The 13642-nt window shown below is 44.3% G+C and overlaps 1 protein-coding gene across 1 annotated transcript in view; it reads left to right on the top strand.

The window, feature by feature from the left end:
* Positions 1-12920: 12920 nt before the first annotated feature.
* The window catches only part of LOC311525402 (uncharacterized protein C1orf87), a gene marked incomplete at both ends in the record, with an annotated part of 31932 nt that continues 31210 nt past the window's right edge, over positions 12921-13642 (top strand). Inside the window, 1 exon segment of the mRNA XM_084637511.1 lies at positions 12921-13036. Within this exon segment, the coding sequence (XP_084493637.1) occupies positions 12921-13036 (116 nt within the window).

Here is a 13642-nt window from a genome sequence, read left to right on the forward strand (position 1 = left end):
CAAAATAAGCACAAAAGAATTACAGCAACAGCTTCTGTGCTCTGGAGGAGAAAAAAAAAAAACCTGTGTCCTAAAAAGCTCTCTTTATTAATCTGATATGGCAAATGTTTTTTCTGTTTATTAAATCATATGAAAGGTTAATTATGGTTAGCGACTGTGGGTAGAAAACAATTCTTGGAAGATGCTTTTGTAACAACAGGTTGGCAGTTTGCCGAAGCCATCTGCTTCCTGCAAATGTGAAGGTACAATCTCAAACTTGTGAGGTTAAAAATTACAGATTGCATAGTAGTTTGGTAGAAGGAAAATCCATGTTGTGTTGATGTAAAGTTTCTGAATCTCCTTGACACACAGTCTGGAAGGAATGCCAAGTTTCCTAAAGGACTCTATTTGGTTGTAGAGGATCTGGCACAAGGGTATTTTGTACTCATGCTGACTGTCTCCTAACCTAATTAAACTGTTTTTGTACTATGCTGTTTTGTTTTAAATTTGGTTTTGTCTTGACCCACGAAGGAGAATAGACAGTAGATACAATATTTGTTTCTTTTAAGCAAGAATTTGGTTTTCTCCATAAAGGAACATAAAATGTTGCTCTGCGTATCGAGGTGAATTGCTCATAAGACTTGTTGCTAGTTTGAGATGCTGTAAGCTCACCCTGGTTTGTAAACTCTTCAGGGAAGGGGTATTTATTTAAAAGGACAGACTATTCATGCTGTTTTACATGGTGCGCTGACGCAGAGCGAGATTAAGTGATTTGTACAAAATCACACAGAGAGTCTGAGGCAGGCTGGGAATTAAACCTGGATTTCCCAACTCAGTCAAAAATGCTAATGCTTCCTCTCTGTGGATCAGGTATGGTAGCTTCAAAATTTTACCTGAATCTTCAAAAATACGTATCTACCTTCAAAAATCAAGTTAATAGCACAAAATTTGAAACTTTGCATTTGTCCTCATCCTTGGATGTAAGCAGTGTCAGGATGAGCTCCACCCTGACATCTGGTGGTGAGGTGTGGCAAGTTGTGGGAAAGAACTTCAGGGGCCAATCTCATTTGCATAGGCACACCCACCCTGCCTAGAATGAGGCCATAGCTGCCCAAATGGTCACTTTGGCTGCTGTGGGATCCCCAGTGTCTCTGTTATTGGGGCAGGAAGAATAAATTGTTATTACCCTGATTATGGGAACTGTGCTTGGAACTGTACTTGGCCTTTTGTTATGATGGAGGGACTCACCATCAGCTAAGTGGCACTCGCTAGGCAAGGGTCATGGGTTCCAAAACTCTGTGAATTGAGAGAGGTTGGGGACAAGTATTAATACTTGGTGGCATGGGCCCCCTTGGTGAGGGCCTTACATGCTAATTGCACTTCCTCCTCTCTCTACTGTGGATTATCAGAGCTAATTTTGATTTCATTAGACCTCTAGTTACAGGCTGCTGAGCTCACTTTGGATTAACAGTGCACCAGCACTGAGGCTCCCTTACTACAAGCTGAATTCACCAAAGAGCTGAACTGCCTAAGAGCTGAAATCACTGAGTGTTGTGTTAAGTAGTGGGGGAGCCTGAAGATATATTGTGGAGCAGTTTGCGGGACGGCTGCAGTGCCTTGTGGACAGGCTGGTGGAGCAGTTCGTAGGACAGCGGGAGCTGCTGGTGGGACGTGGAGCAGTTTGTGGACCGGCTGGTGGAGCAGTTCGTGGGACGGCGGGAGCTGCTTGCGGGCCGCGGAGTGGAGCTGAGTGAAGGAGTTTGTGGGGTGGCTGGCGGAGCGGAGTAAAGGCCTATGGATCTGTGAGGCGGTCAGCTTCAGATCATGTAAGGTGCCTCTTACCCCCGTCCCATCTCCACCCAGGTTGATGAGGTAAAGCTCCGCAGATAAACTTTCGATCTCTGGGGCTGCCCTGACCCGGGACAGAGACTTTTGGGTCATTGGACTTTTGGGACTTTGGGTGATTTGGGGTTGCTGGACTCAAGAACCAAAGGGAAAGGGGCATGCCCCAATTTGCTTGGGGTGGGTGTTTTTGCTCATGGGTTGTGTTATGAATCCTGTTGGTGGTGTTTCCCCAACATTGTTTCTCTCTGTTATTAAAAGGCTTTTTGCTACACTCAGACCAGGTGCTTGCAAGAGGGGAAGTATTGCCTCTTGGAGGCGTCCAGCGGGGGTGGTATATATTTGTCCCAGGTCACTGGGTAGGGGCTCGAGCCGGTTTGCATTGTGTTATTGGAATGGATCCCCTAGATATTGAACCCAGCCCTTGTTGCTGCCAACTCTGACGGGCAGAAGGGTTACATAAAGATCCAGTAACAGAATTAATATTGACAGGTTTCAGAGTAGCAGCCATGTTAGTCTGTATCCGCAAAAAGAAAAGGAGGACTTTTCTTTAATTAATTAATATTCTCCCTCTTCTTTCTTTCAGAAAGAATTTGCAGATTCAGCACACAGTAAGACAAAGAATTTGTTACTGGGGCTGCCATGTGGCTTCTTCCCAGCATCCTCTCTGCACCTTTCTTGTGTAGGAAGAAAATCTTATTATATGCTCTGTGCATCAGATGTCTCAAGTCTGGGAAAGGTAACTTTTCGCTCTCATTCACTGCAGGTCCCCTTTTCTTGCTGCTGTCTCTGATGCCTGAGAACTTCACTGTACCTATCCTGCTGGTCTGAATGCACACTGGAATGCAGTAACACTGGATTGAGTTGAAGAGCACATTCCTTAACATCTCAGACATCTCAGCTGTGGCTGCCAAAATGTTTTCCATGAAATGAAGAGGAACAGGGCCTCGTTTCTCACAGCACAGCTATGGTAGAGGCATGGTTTTTAAGTGTTCTTTTCCCCTAGTTTTAACCAGAACATTTCCAGGTGCAGATTTTAAAATTCCTTTTAGAGTACTTCTGTACCTCCTATTTATGCTTTGTATCTGGTGTGCTTCTCCACCAACCCAACCATCTAATCTGTTTATTTTTTAATGACCACAAACCTGTTCTCCAGGAAAGTTGATACTTGCAGCTTTACTATCCTTGCTAGGATCAATACCAATAAACCCTGCCTTAGATCTACTGTATCCTTCAGTGCTGCAGCAGCCTTGGTCTGCTTGATCAGGATCACTGAACTTCAGGTATGTGGCAGTCTTAAGAAATCTTCCATGCCTGGGCCAAATTCCCTGCTGGTGTAAATGGAAACAGCTCCATTGACTTCCATGGCGTTTCATCCATTTACACCAACAAAGTCTGGCCCTCTAGTTTTATTTTTGCTCTTCAATCGCCTTTTACTCGGAGATAACAATGGATAATACTTGGCACCCAAAGTGCCCCTTTCCTCCAAGGATCTCAACACACACTACAAAAGCAGGTTTGTGCCATTGTCCCTTTTTACAGAGAAAGAGAAACTGAGGCACAGAGAAATCAGGGCTGAGATTTACAGAGCTATCTCAGGGATTTGGATGCCCAATTGCCATTAATATTGATGGATATTAGCTGTCTCCCTAGGTGGCTTCAGCGCAAGTGATAGCAAGTCTGTACCGGTTAACGCATGGACACGTGTGCTTTCAGCCTGCAATTCCAGTTCAATATGCTATTTTCAGGCAAACTGTGCAGCAGTGTCCAACAAACACATCGGCCCTGTTCTACTGCCCTGCTCCAGCCCGCCAGTTACCCCTTCTGTGGCAGCACAGGGTTTCTTTCATCTCTTGCCATTTCTACTGTACAGGGAGTACAATGACAATTGCTAATGTGTTGGTAAGTTAGTGAGTGATGTAAAAGGTTGATCATCCATCATTATAAAGGTCCTTCAAAAAGCGACAAACGGTTGTGCAGGTCATTCTGCCTACACTATATGAGGACATATGAAGTGGAGTAAAAGTTTGGCATAATCATATGCATGGAAGATATGCACACAAATCACAGCTGCTGTTAATTGGGTCCACAAATCTAAGTGGTCCCTCGTGATCAACCAGTGGCAACATGCTGATAATGCTAGGTCCATGGGGTTTTTCATAGCAGTTACTATTCTTGGCAGGACATGTGTGAAAGAAGTGCAGATAGATACAGTTGGGGCTACTTGTGCACTGATCAGTAGACTTTTGGCTGCCAGGGGCACCTTTTCTGCATATCCAGGGGTTTGGGGCTTCCAAGAACAGCTTGGGTTGCTTTGTTTTTAACTCTCTGGCAAACTGGGCTGATGTTTGCAGGCCACACCATTTTGCAGAGGGCTTATTTAGTCACCTGGGGTTCACTGGGAGGGTCTGGCATTGGGACACTTAGAACAATGCCTAACCCAGGAAAAGTATGTGCAAAGGATAATAGATTTACCATCTTTGCAATTCTGTTTGTCATCCACAGTTAATAACTTATCCAATTTACTCTGGATCCATACAGGGACAATGACTCTGTAGAGTGCATGATCCAGTAAGCATCTTCAGAACAAAGAATTCATTGAACAGCCTGTGAGCAGCTACACTGCACTGAGGGACACTGTTAATGAGCACCCATACAGCTATGACACATTATAGTGCCCTGCTGTAAGTTTTGACCCACTGCTGACTCTGCTATGGGCCATTGTGAGCTGCGTATCTACTGAGAAGAATGTTGTCCTTTATCAGGAGTCTTCTTGTGGCTGAGGGTGATGTCACAGCTGCAGTAACTTCTTAGATTTACGCGAGTCCAACATACAACATAAAGATCTGGAGTCAAACTTTCCCATAGAGTTTGGATCTAGGGTTTAACTTAGCCCAGTAAAGAAATGAGGACAGCCACAACATTCAGCCCCAATTCTATTGAAATGATCAGTTCAGATTCATTTTAATCTAAGGAAAAGGTTTGTGTCTATTCTTATTTTATGCAAATGGACTCATCCAATCCTATTTTTCAATAAAGTTGGTAAATCATTGTACCACAGCCCAGGACAAGGGCTTATGCTACAGTGTTTCTTGAAGTTGTATTCTTAAATGAATTACTGTATGGATAATTTGACTTAAATTGGGCACAGTGAACTCTCTTTAAAAGAAATAAAAAAACTCTTAGCAAGTTATAAATAAGCTCGAGGGGGAAAAGATGGATTTCTACAAATTGTCCACATTCTTTTTATAAGCAGCACCTTAAAGGCCAGGTTTTCAAAGGGGAGCTTAGCTTGCACAGGCAAGCTTCATTGTAGCATTTCCTACCTTGAAAGCTTGACTTTGTAACCTTAAAATATTCTTTTAATATATTATGTATATGTGTGTAATACGCACCTACACAAATCAATTTACCCACTGCTGAAGTGCAACCCTTTCTGGGGTGAAATGTGGCAGCTGTTTAACAGCTTACCGTAACACAAAAACACATGTTTTATGACAGGAAGAGAATAAAAATACCATTCACTTGCTATACCCTTCTATCCAATTACCAATGACTCCACCCATTCTTCTTTCCTTCCTGTTTGTGGATAGTTCTATAGCTTTCTAATTGTTTCTTCATATGCATAACAAGAACCTTGATGCCCTCAGAACGTTCCTTTTAACTTTTGAGAACAGTTAACGTTTTCATATACTTGAAATTAGAGCCTAAAGTTTATAGCAGAAAAACATTTTCAAATGCAGTTTATGTTCACATGAACAGTTAAAAGTGATGAAAGTTAAAAAAAAATGGACAACCCACTGGGTTGATTTTCTTCTTGAGGGGAAAAGGGGGTTTTCACAATGCTGCTAGACAGCCCTACCCTCTTGTATATTTCACTCTATTTTTTTGTTTGGATCTAATGTCACTGGAAAGAGAACCCATTGTAAGTGGTGTGAGGATATGCCACAAAGGTGATAGCTTGTGGCAAGTGCTGCCTGACACAGTTCACACAGATATGAAAATTTAATGAGTCAGGCCTTTCAATTTGCTGTTTGCCTTAAGAATCAAGTTCATTTGGCAGACATAGGAAACTGTGTGCAAATCATCTGAGCAGCTGTTAACTTCTGATGTTAGCTGGTTCACAAACAAAGCAGAAAACACATCTCATGTTGTGCGTCTGCGGGAAATTTGCATTGTGAAAAATACTTCAGGGTACATTTGGCAAAATTCTTGAGGCCCACTCCCCCATTTTGCAAGGTACATTTCTACCCACAACCTGAATTGTAGGCATAGGCGCTGTCAATCCGCACCTGGTTTGACCATTTGCTAGTGGCATCTCACACTTACACCAACCCAGGTCTGAAGCTCTTCACTGGCTCACTAATCTGGATGTGGTTATTTGAACGTTGTAGTCATCTTTACCTGTTCTATACCAACCATCAGGCAGACTGTAAATACCGAATTCAACTGTGAGTGCACAACTGCCATTCAAAATTATGCTTGTGAAGCCGGGGCTGCAAAACCTGAATTCAGTCCCTTTGTGCGTGTGCATTATGATTGAGTTGTTAGCTACATGATATTATGTAATAATTTTTCAACAGGACACGTGCAGTCTGGCATGGGCAAGAGCGGCAGAAGGATAGAGCATGCTCTGTGGTGATAGGGCATGCACAGTGTGGTCTGAGTCTCAGTCTCCCCCATTACTCCCAGTCTCTCCTTCTCCCCATACTTAGTCCTGTCTTCTGGCTCAGCCAAACCCAGTTCTCCCTTCTTAACTCCTCTTGTGATCTGTCTCTCCTCTCTGCCTCCCTGCGTTTCTCATTCAATCTCAGTCCTTCCCCACAATTGCTTCCCTGGCTCCTTGGCTCAGTGTCCCCCCACCCCCGGCTCTTTGTCCCATTCTCAGTTTCCAGCCATTCCCAGTTCTCCCACACATGCCTTGTCAGGTCTATCACCATTACCCGCATTGGTTCCTAATCCCAGTCTCCCTCCTCCCCCGTCTCCTCTGTCAGTCTCATTATTCCTGTTCCCAGCCAACTGGCTTCCAATCCCCTCCCCATTACCCTCCCCAACTCCAAGTCCCAGTCTCTCCCCGCATCCAGCTCCCAGTCTCCTTGCCCAGCCAGTCCGTGTCCACTCCAACCAATTCCCAGTCACACTTGCTCTCCTCCCCCTCTAGTCCCAGTCTCACCAGATTCCTTGGCCCAATCCACTCCTTTCCCTCTCCCCAGTTTGACTGTTTCCCCCTCTTCATTGGAATCAAATGGCTTCGTCCTCCATGTTGCCTGAGCACCAGCAGAGAGGTCACTGAGAGCCGAGAGGAAACAGGCTCCCTGCTTTCAGTACCAGTGTCCAGCCCAGAGCCAGCTGGGAGAACCAAATGGGGAGCCCTGGGCTAGAGCATGCTCAGCTGGATGGCGCATAAACCAGGTCATCAGCACTAGGAGCTGTAAGTGGCAGGAGCATGCTCAGTAAGGATGGAATCTTCAGAGATTTTAGCTGCTAAAATGAAAAGTCTCTCCTGAGCATGTGTGAAGTGTGATCTTTCGAAGGCCTGTAACTCGGACAAATCTGGGCAGATTTTCATCGACGGCAAATGGGGTAATACTCCCTTTCCCCACCGCCAAATGTCAAAGCATGGGGTTGCTACAGCAGTTCAAAACATAGGTCTCAATAATTTTTTAACATGGTCAAAGCAACATATTTTTCCCTAGCCTCATTCTTGGAAATGGTGGACCTGTTCTAAGTGAAATTTTCCAAAATAATAATAAAAATATTTGTTTGTTTGTTTTTTAAATCAATCTGAGGCTGATGCATGGCATGGAAAACTTCAGCCAAATGGTTAAAGTTTGCCAAAGTTATAAGCAACTGAAAATGGGGACTTATGATGGCAAGTATCAGGCAACCTTAATAATGGACAAGGCTAGGTTTTAGTCACGGGTATGTTTAGTAAAAGTCATGGACAGGTCACGGCAGTAAACAAAAATTCATGGCCTGTGACCTGTCCATGACTTGTACTATATACCCCTGACTAAATCTTTCATGCTCAAGGGGCGGGGGAGAGGGCGAGCAGCAGTGCGTGGCCTGGGACCCCCGCTGCTGCTGCGGGGGGGGGGGGGAGCAGAGGGCCGAGATCCCCGCTGTGGGGGGACGGGGGAGTGCAGTGGCCTGAGACCCCCCACTGCTGCTGCTGGGGGATGAGAGGGCGCGGTGGCCCAAGACCTGCTGCTACTGGGGGTGGGGTAGCAGTGGCCCTAGAGTGTCCCAGCAGTAGCTTGTGCAGCTGATTCAGGGGGTGCTTGGGCACCCCCTGAGCCAGCCGCACCAGCTGCTGCAGAAGTCATAAAGGTCCCAGAAATCACGGAATTTGTGATCTCCATGACAGACTCGCAGCCTTAATAATGGGCCATGTTTCCAATCCCACCTATGATATATATAATACACACACACACGCACACAGAGTAAGAAAAGTACTACGTAAAATGTAAGATTATTTTATTTTGTCAACTGAAAGTTCAATACTTATTTTCAAAACATTCCCACCAAATATTCTAGCAAATATATATGTGGGAAATTATCATGACCAGCATCAAAGTGGTAAACTGGACTTTCAAAAGCAATGATATGCAGATCAATACTGCCATTCAACTTTACATTCCTATACATGTGCCAAGGTAAAGCTGAAAAGGCTGTGATTTCATGGTTTATAAAAGGTTATAACTGAATACAGTGTTTCGGCCACCTCTGAATTTCCAGACTTTTATGTATTTAAAATATTATCTGAATTCAACTATCATTTTGTTATAGAATTTATTTTAATTTTCTAGGAATACAAATGCTTGGCAACCTTTCTGAGTAACTTCTGTGCTTTTGTAGTGAAAGAAAATGAGCTTTGTATAGAAAAAGCTAAATGGCTGCCCAATTGGAGTGTACATTAGCTCCTTACAGATGTATTCTTTTGAAATGGGATTAATGAGCTAACAGTAGATTATATTGTTTATATATAAGTGCTTTCAATTAAGAAAGATTTATGTTCTGATGATCATAGACAAATAATAAAAAATCATATGTTTTGGGCCAAGTATTTTATTACATGATATTTTTCTGTGGAGTAGTAACATACATACACAAAGAATCCAGAAAAGAAAATGATTTAAATTGCCCATTATTCATGTAGCCATTTTGTTTATCAAGTTTAGATCAGCAAATGTATCAAATGTTACATTACAATATTTCACATTGCATATGCCTTCATCAAATTCTAATCTGATTTTCTTTTTTGGTCGAAATTTCTATTGTAGTGCCATCCAGTGATCAGAACTAGAATTGCAATTTCCAGTTTCATAGTTACAAACACTTTATTGCATACTTGCCACTCATTCAAATGTAATGTATAATAGACATGAGATGCAAAGGCATTTTCAATTAATATTGCATGGATTGGACCTTAACACTAAAAATGGCTGCATTTGTGGAAAAGGAAAAGCGTGCTACCAAGCTGTTTTGTAAGTGTTCTGGGAAAATCTTAATATATGCTATTATATTTGCAATCTAAAATTGATCCGGATATTTTTCTGGCAGGTCTGTCTCAGCTGATCCAGGCATATGACCTATTTTTTTTTCTGGGGAGGGGATGTTGCCTCATTTTTATAGCAGAAGCTGCCTATGTGATTCCCCCTCCCCCCCACCCCCGCCATGTCTTTTCTATAGTGTTATCATAGCTTTTCTATGGATTAGCAGACAGGAAGTGTAATAAGAGTAACATTTTCCTGATTCAATCACCAGTGGTTCTCAACCTATTTTCCATTGTGGGCCCCATATGCGGCTCACAAACTGTTATGTGGGGCGCATCCAATACAGCCTATATGGCCCTGAGGATGTCACATGGGCCGCAGCTCCGGGCCACAGGTTGAGAACCACTGAATCAGTCCCTGAAGGGCAGAGACTGGGAGTCAGAGTCATTCATGAATCTGTCTTCTCTATAAAACACAGGACTTGCTGTCCAGCACTCTGGAAAAGGACTGAACTGTGATTGCTAATGAACTTTCTTCAGATGCTTGGTTGCTCATGTCATCATCTATTACATTAGAAATGCGCAAAACTGGGACTGGATATAGTTTTGAAAAACTTCATCAGTTAGGGTTTGATTTTGCAAAATCAAAACTTGATCCTGTTTTATCTGAACCACCAAGTCTGGAAGTTGGTGCATTGCATAAATGGTTCAAGTTGTGGCCCATTTCCGGCTGTATATATTGTGAAAAATAAATCATACTAATCTACTTAGATCAAGGGGGAATCTGGCCTATTGACATAGTAATGTAAGGGTTCACAACATTTTTATTTTACTAATTTGATAACTTTGGGCTGCACTGAAAGTTCCAGTAGTAAAAGAAAGAACTGTCTTTTAACAATGATCTGTTACAAGGATGCTTGCACAATTTTTATAGTGAGGGTGCTGATGATGGAAACGGTGGAATCACGTATTTGATGTTTGTTCCTACTACTACAAGCTAGTTGCTGCACCCGTAGCCCCCTTAGTTCCAGCACCAGGGATCTGTTATGTCTGCTTGGCTATTATTATGGCAATGGTATTAGCTGCTTATCTGGAGGAAGTCAACGTGCCTTCTAGTCAGTGTTTCTGTTTAAGAAAAAAATGCACTTGTCAGGAAACCATTGCAAACTTACCTTACACCTTTGGCTCTCTGTGCATTCCTTACATGTATATGCTTGTCAAAACCTGGAATGTGCTGTGTTCTTTGCATTGTGGCTTTAACATCCGTGTTTGTTCACACTCAGGGCAGACTTCATCCCAGTGTGAAATATCCAACCTTTGAAATGGATCTGTAATTAAACTTTCAGGAAGAACAGTTTTCATAACTGCCTGTAAAGAAATGTGTTGGATTTTGACTTTTGTACCTCCCCCTAGGAGTTGGATTTCTTTTTATACCTAGTCAGTTTCAACGGAGGTTTAAAATGGGCTAATTTTTAATTCACTTGATACTACTGTTCATCTCCTTTCCTTTTAACAACACGTGGTAAATGGAGTGTGCTCAGTGAACGCTTTCTCCTGGTGACTTATAGTGATGCTGCTCCAGGTCAGGGATTCAATAACAAGGATGAGGGTCTATCTCTGGGCCCGATTCTGCATTCTTGTGCACCCCAAAATTCCCATTTGAATTTAGTGCCACTAATAACCTCAAGCCCTGATTCAGCCAGCGTCAGCCTCTGTCATAAATATAAAGGGACGGATAAACACCTTTAAAATCCCTCCTGGCCAGAGGAGAAACCCTTTCACCTGTAAAGGGTTAAGAAGCTAGGATAACCTTGCTGGCACCTGACCAAGATGACCAATGAGGAGACAAGATACTTTCAAAAGCTGGGGGGAGGGAGAAACAAAGCCTATCTCTCTCTGTCAGTGTGATGCCAGGGACAGAACAGGAATGGAGTCTTAGAATTTAGTAAGTAATCTAGCTAGAGATGCGTTAGATTCTGATTTATTTAAATGGCTGAGAAAATAAGCTGGGCTGAATGGAATGGAGATTCCTGTTTTTGTGTCTTTTTGTAACTTAAGGTTTTGCCTAGAGGGATTCTCTGTGTTTTGAATCTAATTACCCTGTAAGGTATTTACCATCCTGATTTTACAGAGGTGATTCTTTTTACTTTTTCTTCTATGAAAATTCTTCTTTTAAGAAACTGAATGCTTTTTCATTGTTCTTAAGATCCAAGGGTTTGTGTCTGTGGTCACCTCTGCAAATTGGTGAGGATTTTTATCAAACCTTCCCCAGGAAAGGGGGTGTAAGATTTGGGAGGATTTTGGCGGGGGGGGGGGGGAAGGAGGGGGAGGAAGACGTTTCCAAACAGACTTGTTCCCAGTAACTGGTGTTAGACGTTTGGTGGTGGCAGCGGAAGTCCAAGGGCAAAAGTTAAAATAGTTTGTCCCTTGGGGAAGTTTTAACCTAAGCTGGTAAAAGTAAGCTTGGGAGGTTTGCATGCAGGTCCCCACATCTGTACCCTGGAGTTCAGAGCGGGGAAGGCACCTTGACAGCCTCCCTTTAATTTCTCTGGGCTCTGGGTCAGACCACAAGAGCAGATCTGTATGAATCCGGGGGCGGCTAGTGCATTGGGTGGGCTGCCACCGCTGTGGCTGGCCGGCTGGCGCGAGCCCCGCATGGGCCCGGGGAGCCGGCAGCGGCGCGAGCTCCGGCTCAGCTCCTCTTCCCGCTGCCTCCCGGCGGCGCTGCAGCCTGGGCCCGGCCCCGCGCCCCTAGCAACAGCCGCCGCCTCCTGCCAGGCAGCTCCCGGGGTAGCCCGCGCCGGCTGCCGCGGGGCTCCCGTCGGCTCTCCCCCGGCTCGGCGGCCTCTGCGGGACGGCGGCCACTGGCCAGAAGCAGCCAGGTAGGGGCTGCAAGCGCCTGGTGGGGAGGCAGAAGAAGCCTGCTGGGTGAGGGGGGTACGGAGGTGTCTCACTGGGGATGACCCACCTGGGTCTGCCCAGGCCCTCCCCGCCCCTCTGCCCCGGCCGGGTCGCACCGAAAACAGGCCAGGCAGCAGCGGGGCCTCTGTTCTTTCCTCTCTCGTGTGGGCAGGCGAACAGCTTGTGGGAGGGAGGGACTCAGGAACGGCCACGTCAGGGTCCCCTGAGAAGCTGAGCCTCACCTGTATACCAGCTGCCTTTGTGCCCTGTAGTTTTCTTCCCAGGGAAAACCATTCCGTCCTCCTCCTACCCCATGAAACATCCTGATATGATCTTTGCTCAGCTGATTCCTCCCAGGGCTGCCACCGTGACTGCTGATCAGAACCTGGGTTTGTTTATTTATTTATTCCTTTCAAGACATTTTGGATTTGAATTGGCAACCCAGGTAGGAGTGAGTTTGTACAAGCACTCTAGGCAGCTGGTGTAAATCTGCATAGATCCATCCAAGCCAAGGCAGCTACACCAATATACGCCAGTCGAGGCTCTGTCCCCACCCCATTTTCAATTCCGTTCATAAATGGAGAGAGGTGACTTACTCGATCCCACCATCCCTCTTACCCGTCAAACGCAGTTGGTGATGACATCTTGTTTAATGTTACAGGAGAGTGGGAATGGACAATATATAGACTGATAGTTGTACTTGATGCCAATCATGTCTTCAGTCAGGAATGTTCCCTATGGGGCTGATGCACATACTGAGACCATCGTAAAAATCATTGGGAGCAAGTACGTCCGGTGCATGGTGGAAAAACCAAAAATGTAAGTATGATGCTGAAGAACTCTACAGCATATGAATGTAATTGTTTATTTGTTTCAGGAAGCATCACTGAAGGAATTTGAAATGCTGGATGAGTTTAAGACTACAATAAAAATAAAAACAAGACCCCAAATTGTAGCCTATAAGTACTTAGGGCCAAGACATTTTTTTTAAAGTGGGTGCTTAATGTTAGGCTCATAAGTCCCTATGTAAACATCTAAGTATGTATCCTGATTTTCAGATTGCACAGATGTTATTAAATTCCAGGGGAGCTACTGGGTATTCAGCACTTTTGAAAATCAGGTGCCTTGCATGCCAAAATATGGTCCAGGTTACCAAAAGAGCTCAGCAAAAAATGAGGTTTTCAAAAGTATTCAGCACCCACCAGCTTCCACTGAGACCACTGGGAGCTGCCAAAAGCTGAGTACATTTAAGGAGCTGGCCACTTAATTTAGCAACCTAAATGGGACGTAATCTACTCTGAAAATCTGGCCTTTAGGAGTTGGGTTTGCAAAGCTGCCCAGGAGATGTGGAAACCCAGGGCAACATTTTCAAAAGCACCTAAGTGATTTAGGAGCCTACATCCCATTGAAAGTAAGTAGGCGTTA

This window comes from Lepidochelys olivacea, assembly GCF_965140295.1.
Source record: "Lepidochelys olivacea isolate rLepOli2 genome assembly, chromosome: 8".
Classification (NCBI taxonomy): Eukaryota; Metazoa; Chordata; order Testudines; family Cheloniidae; genus Lepidochelys; species Lepidochelys olivacea.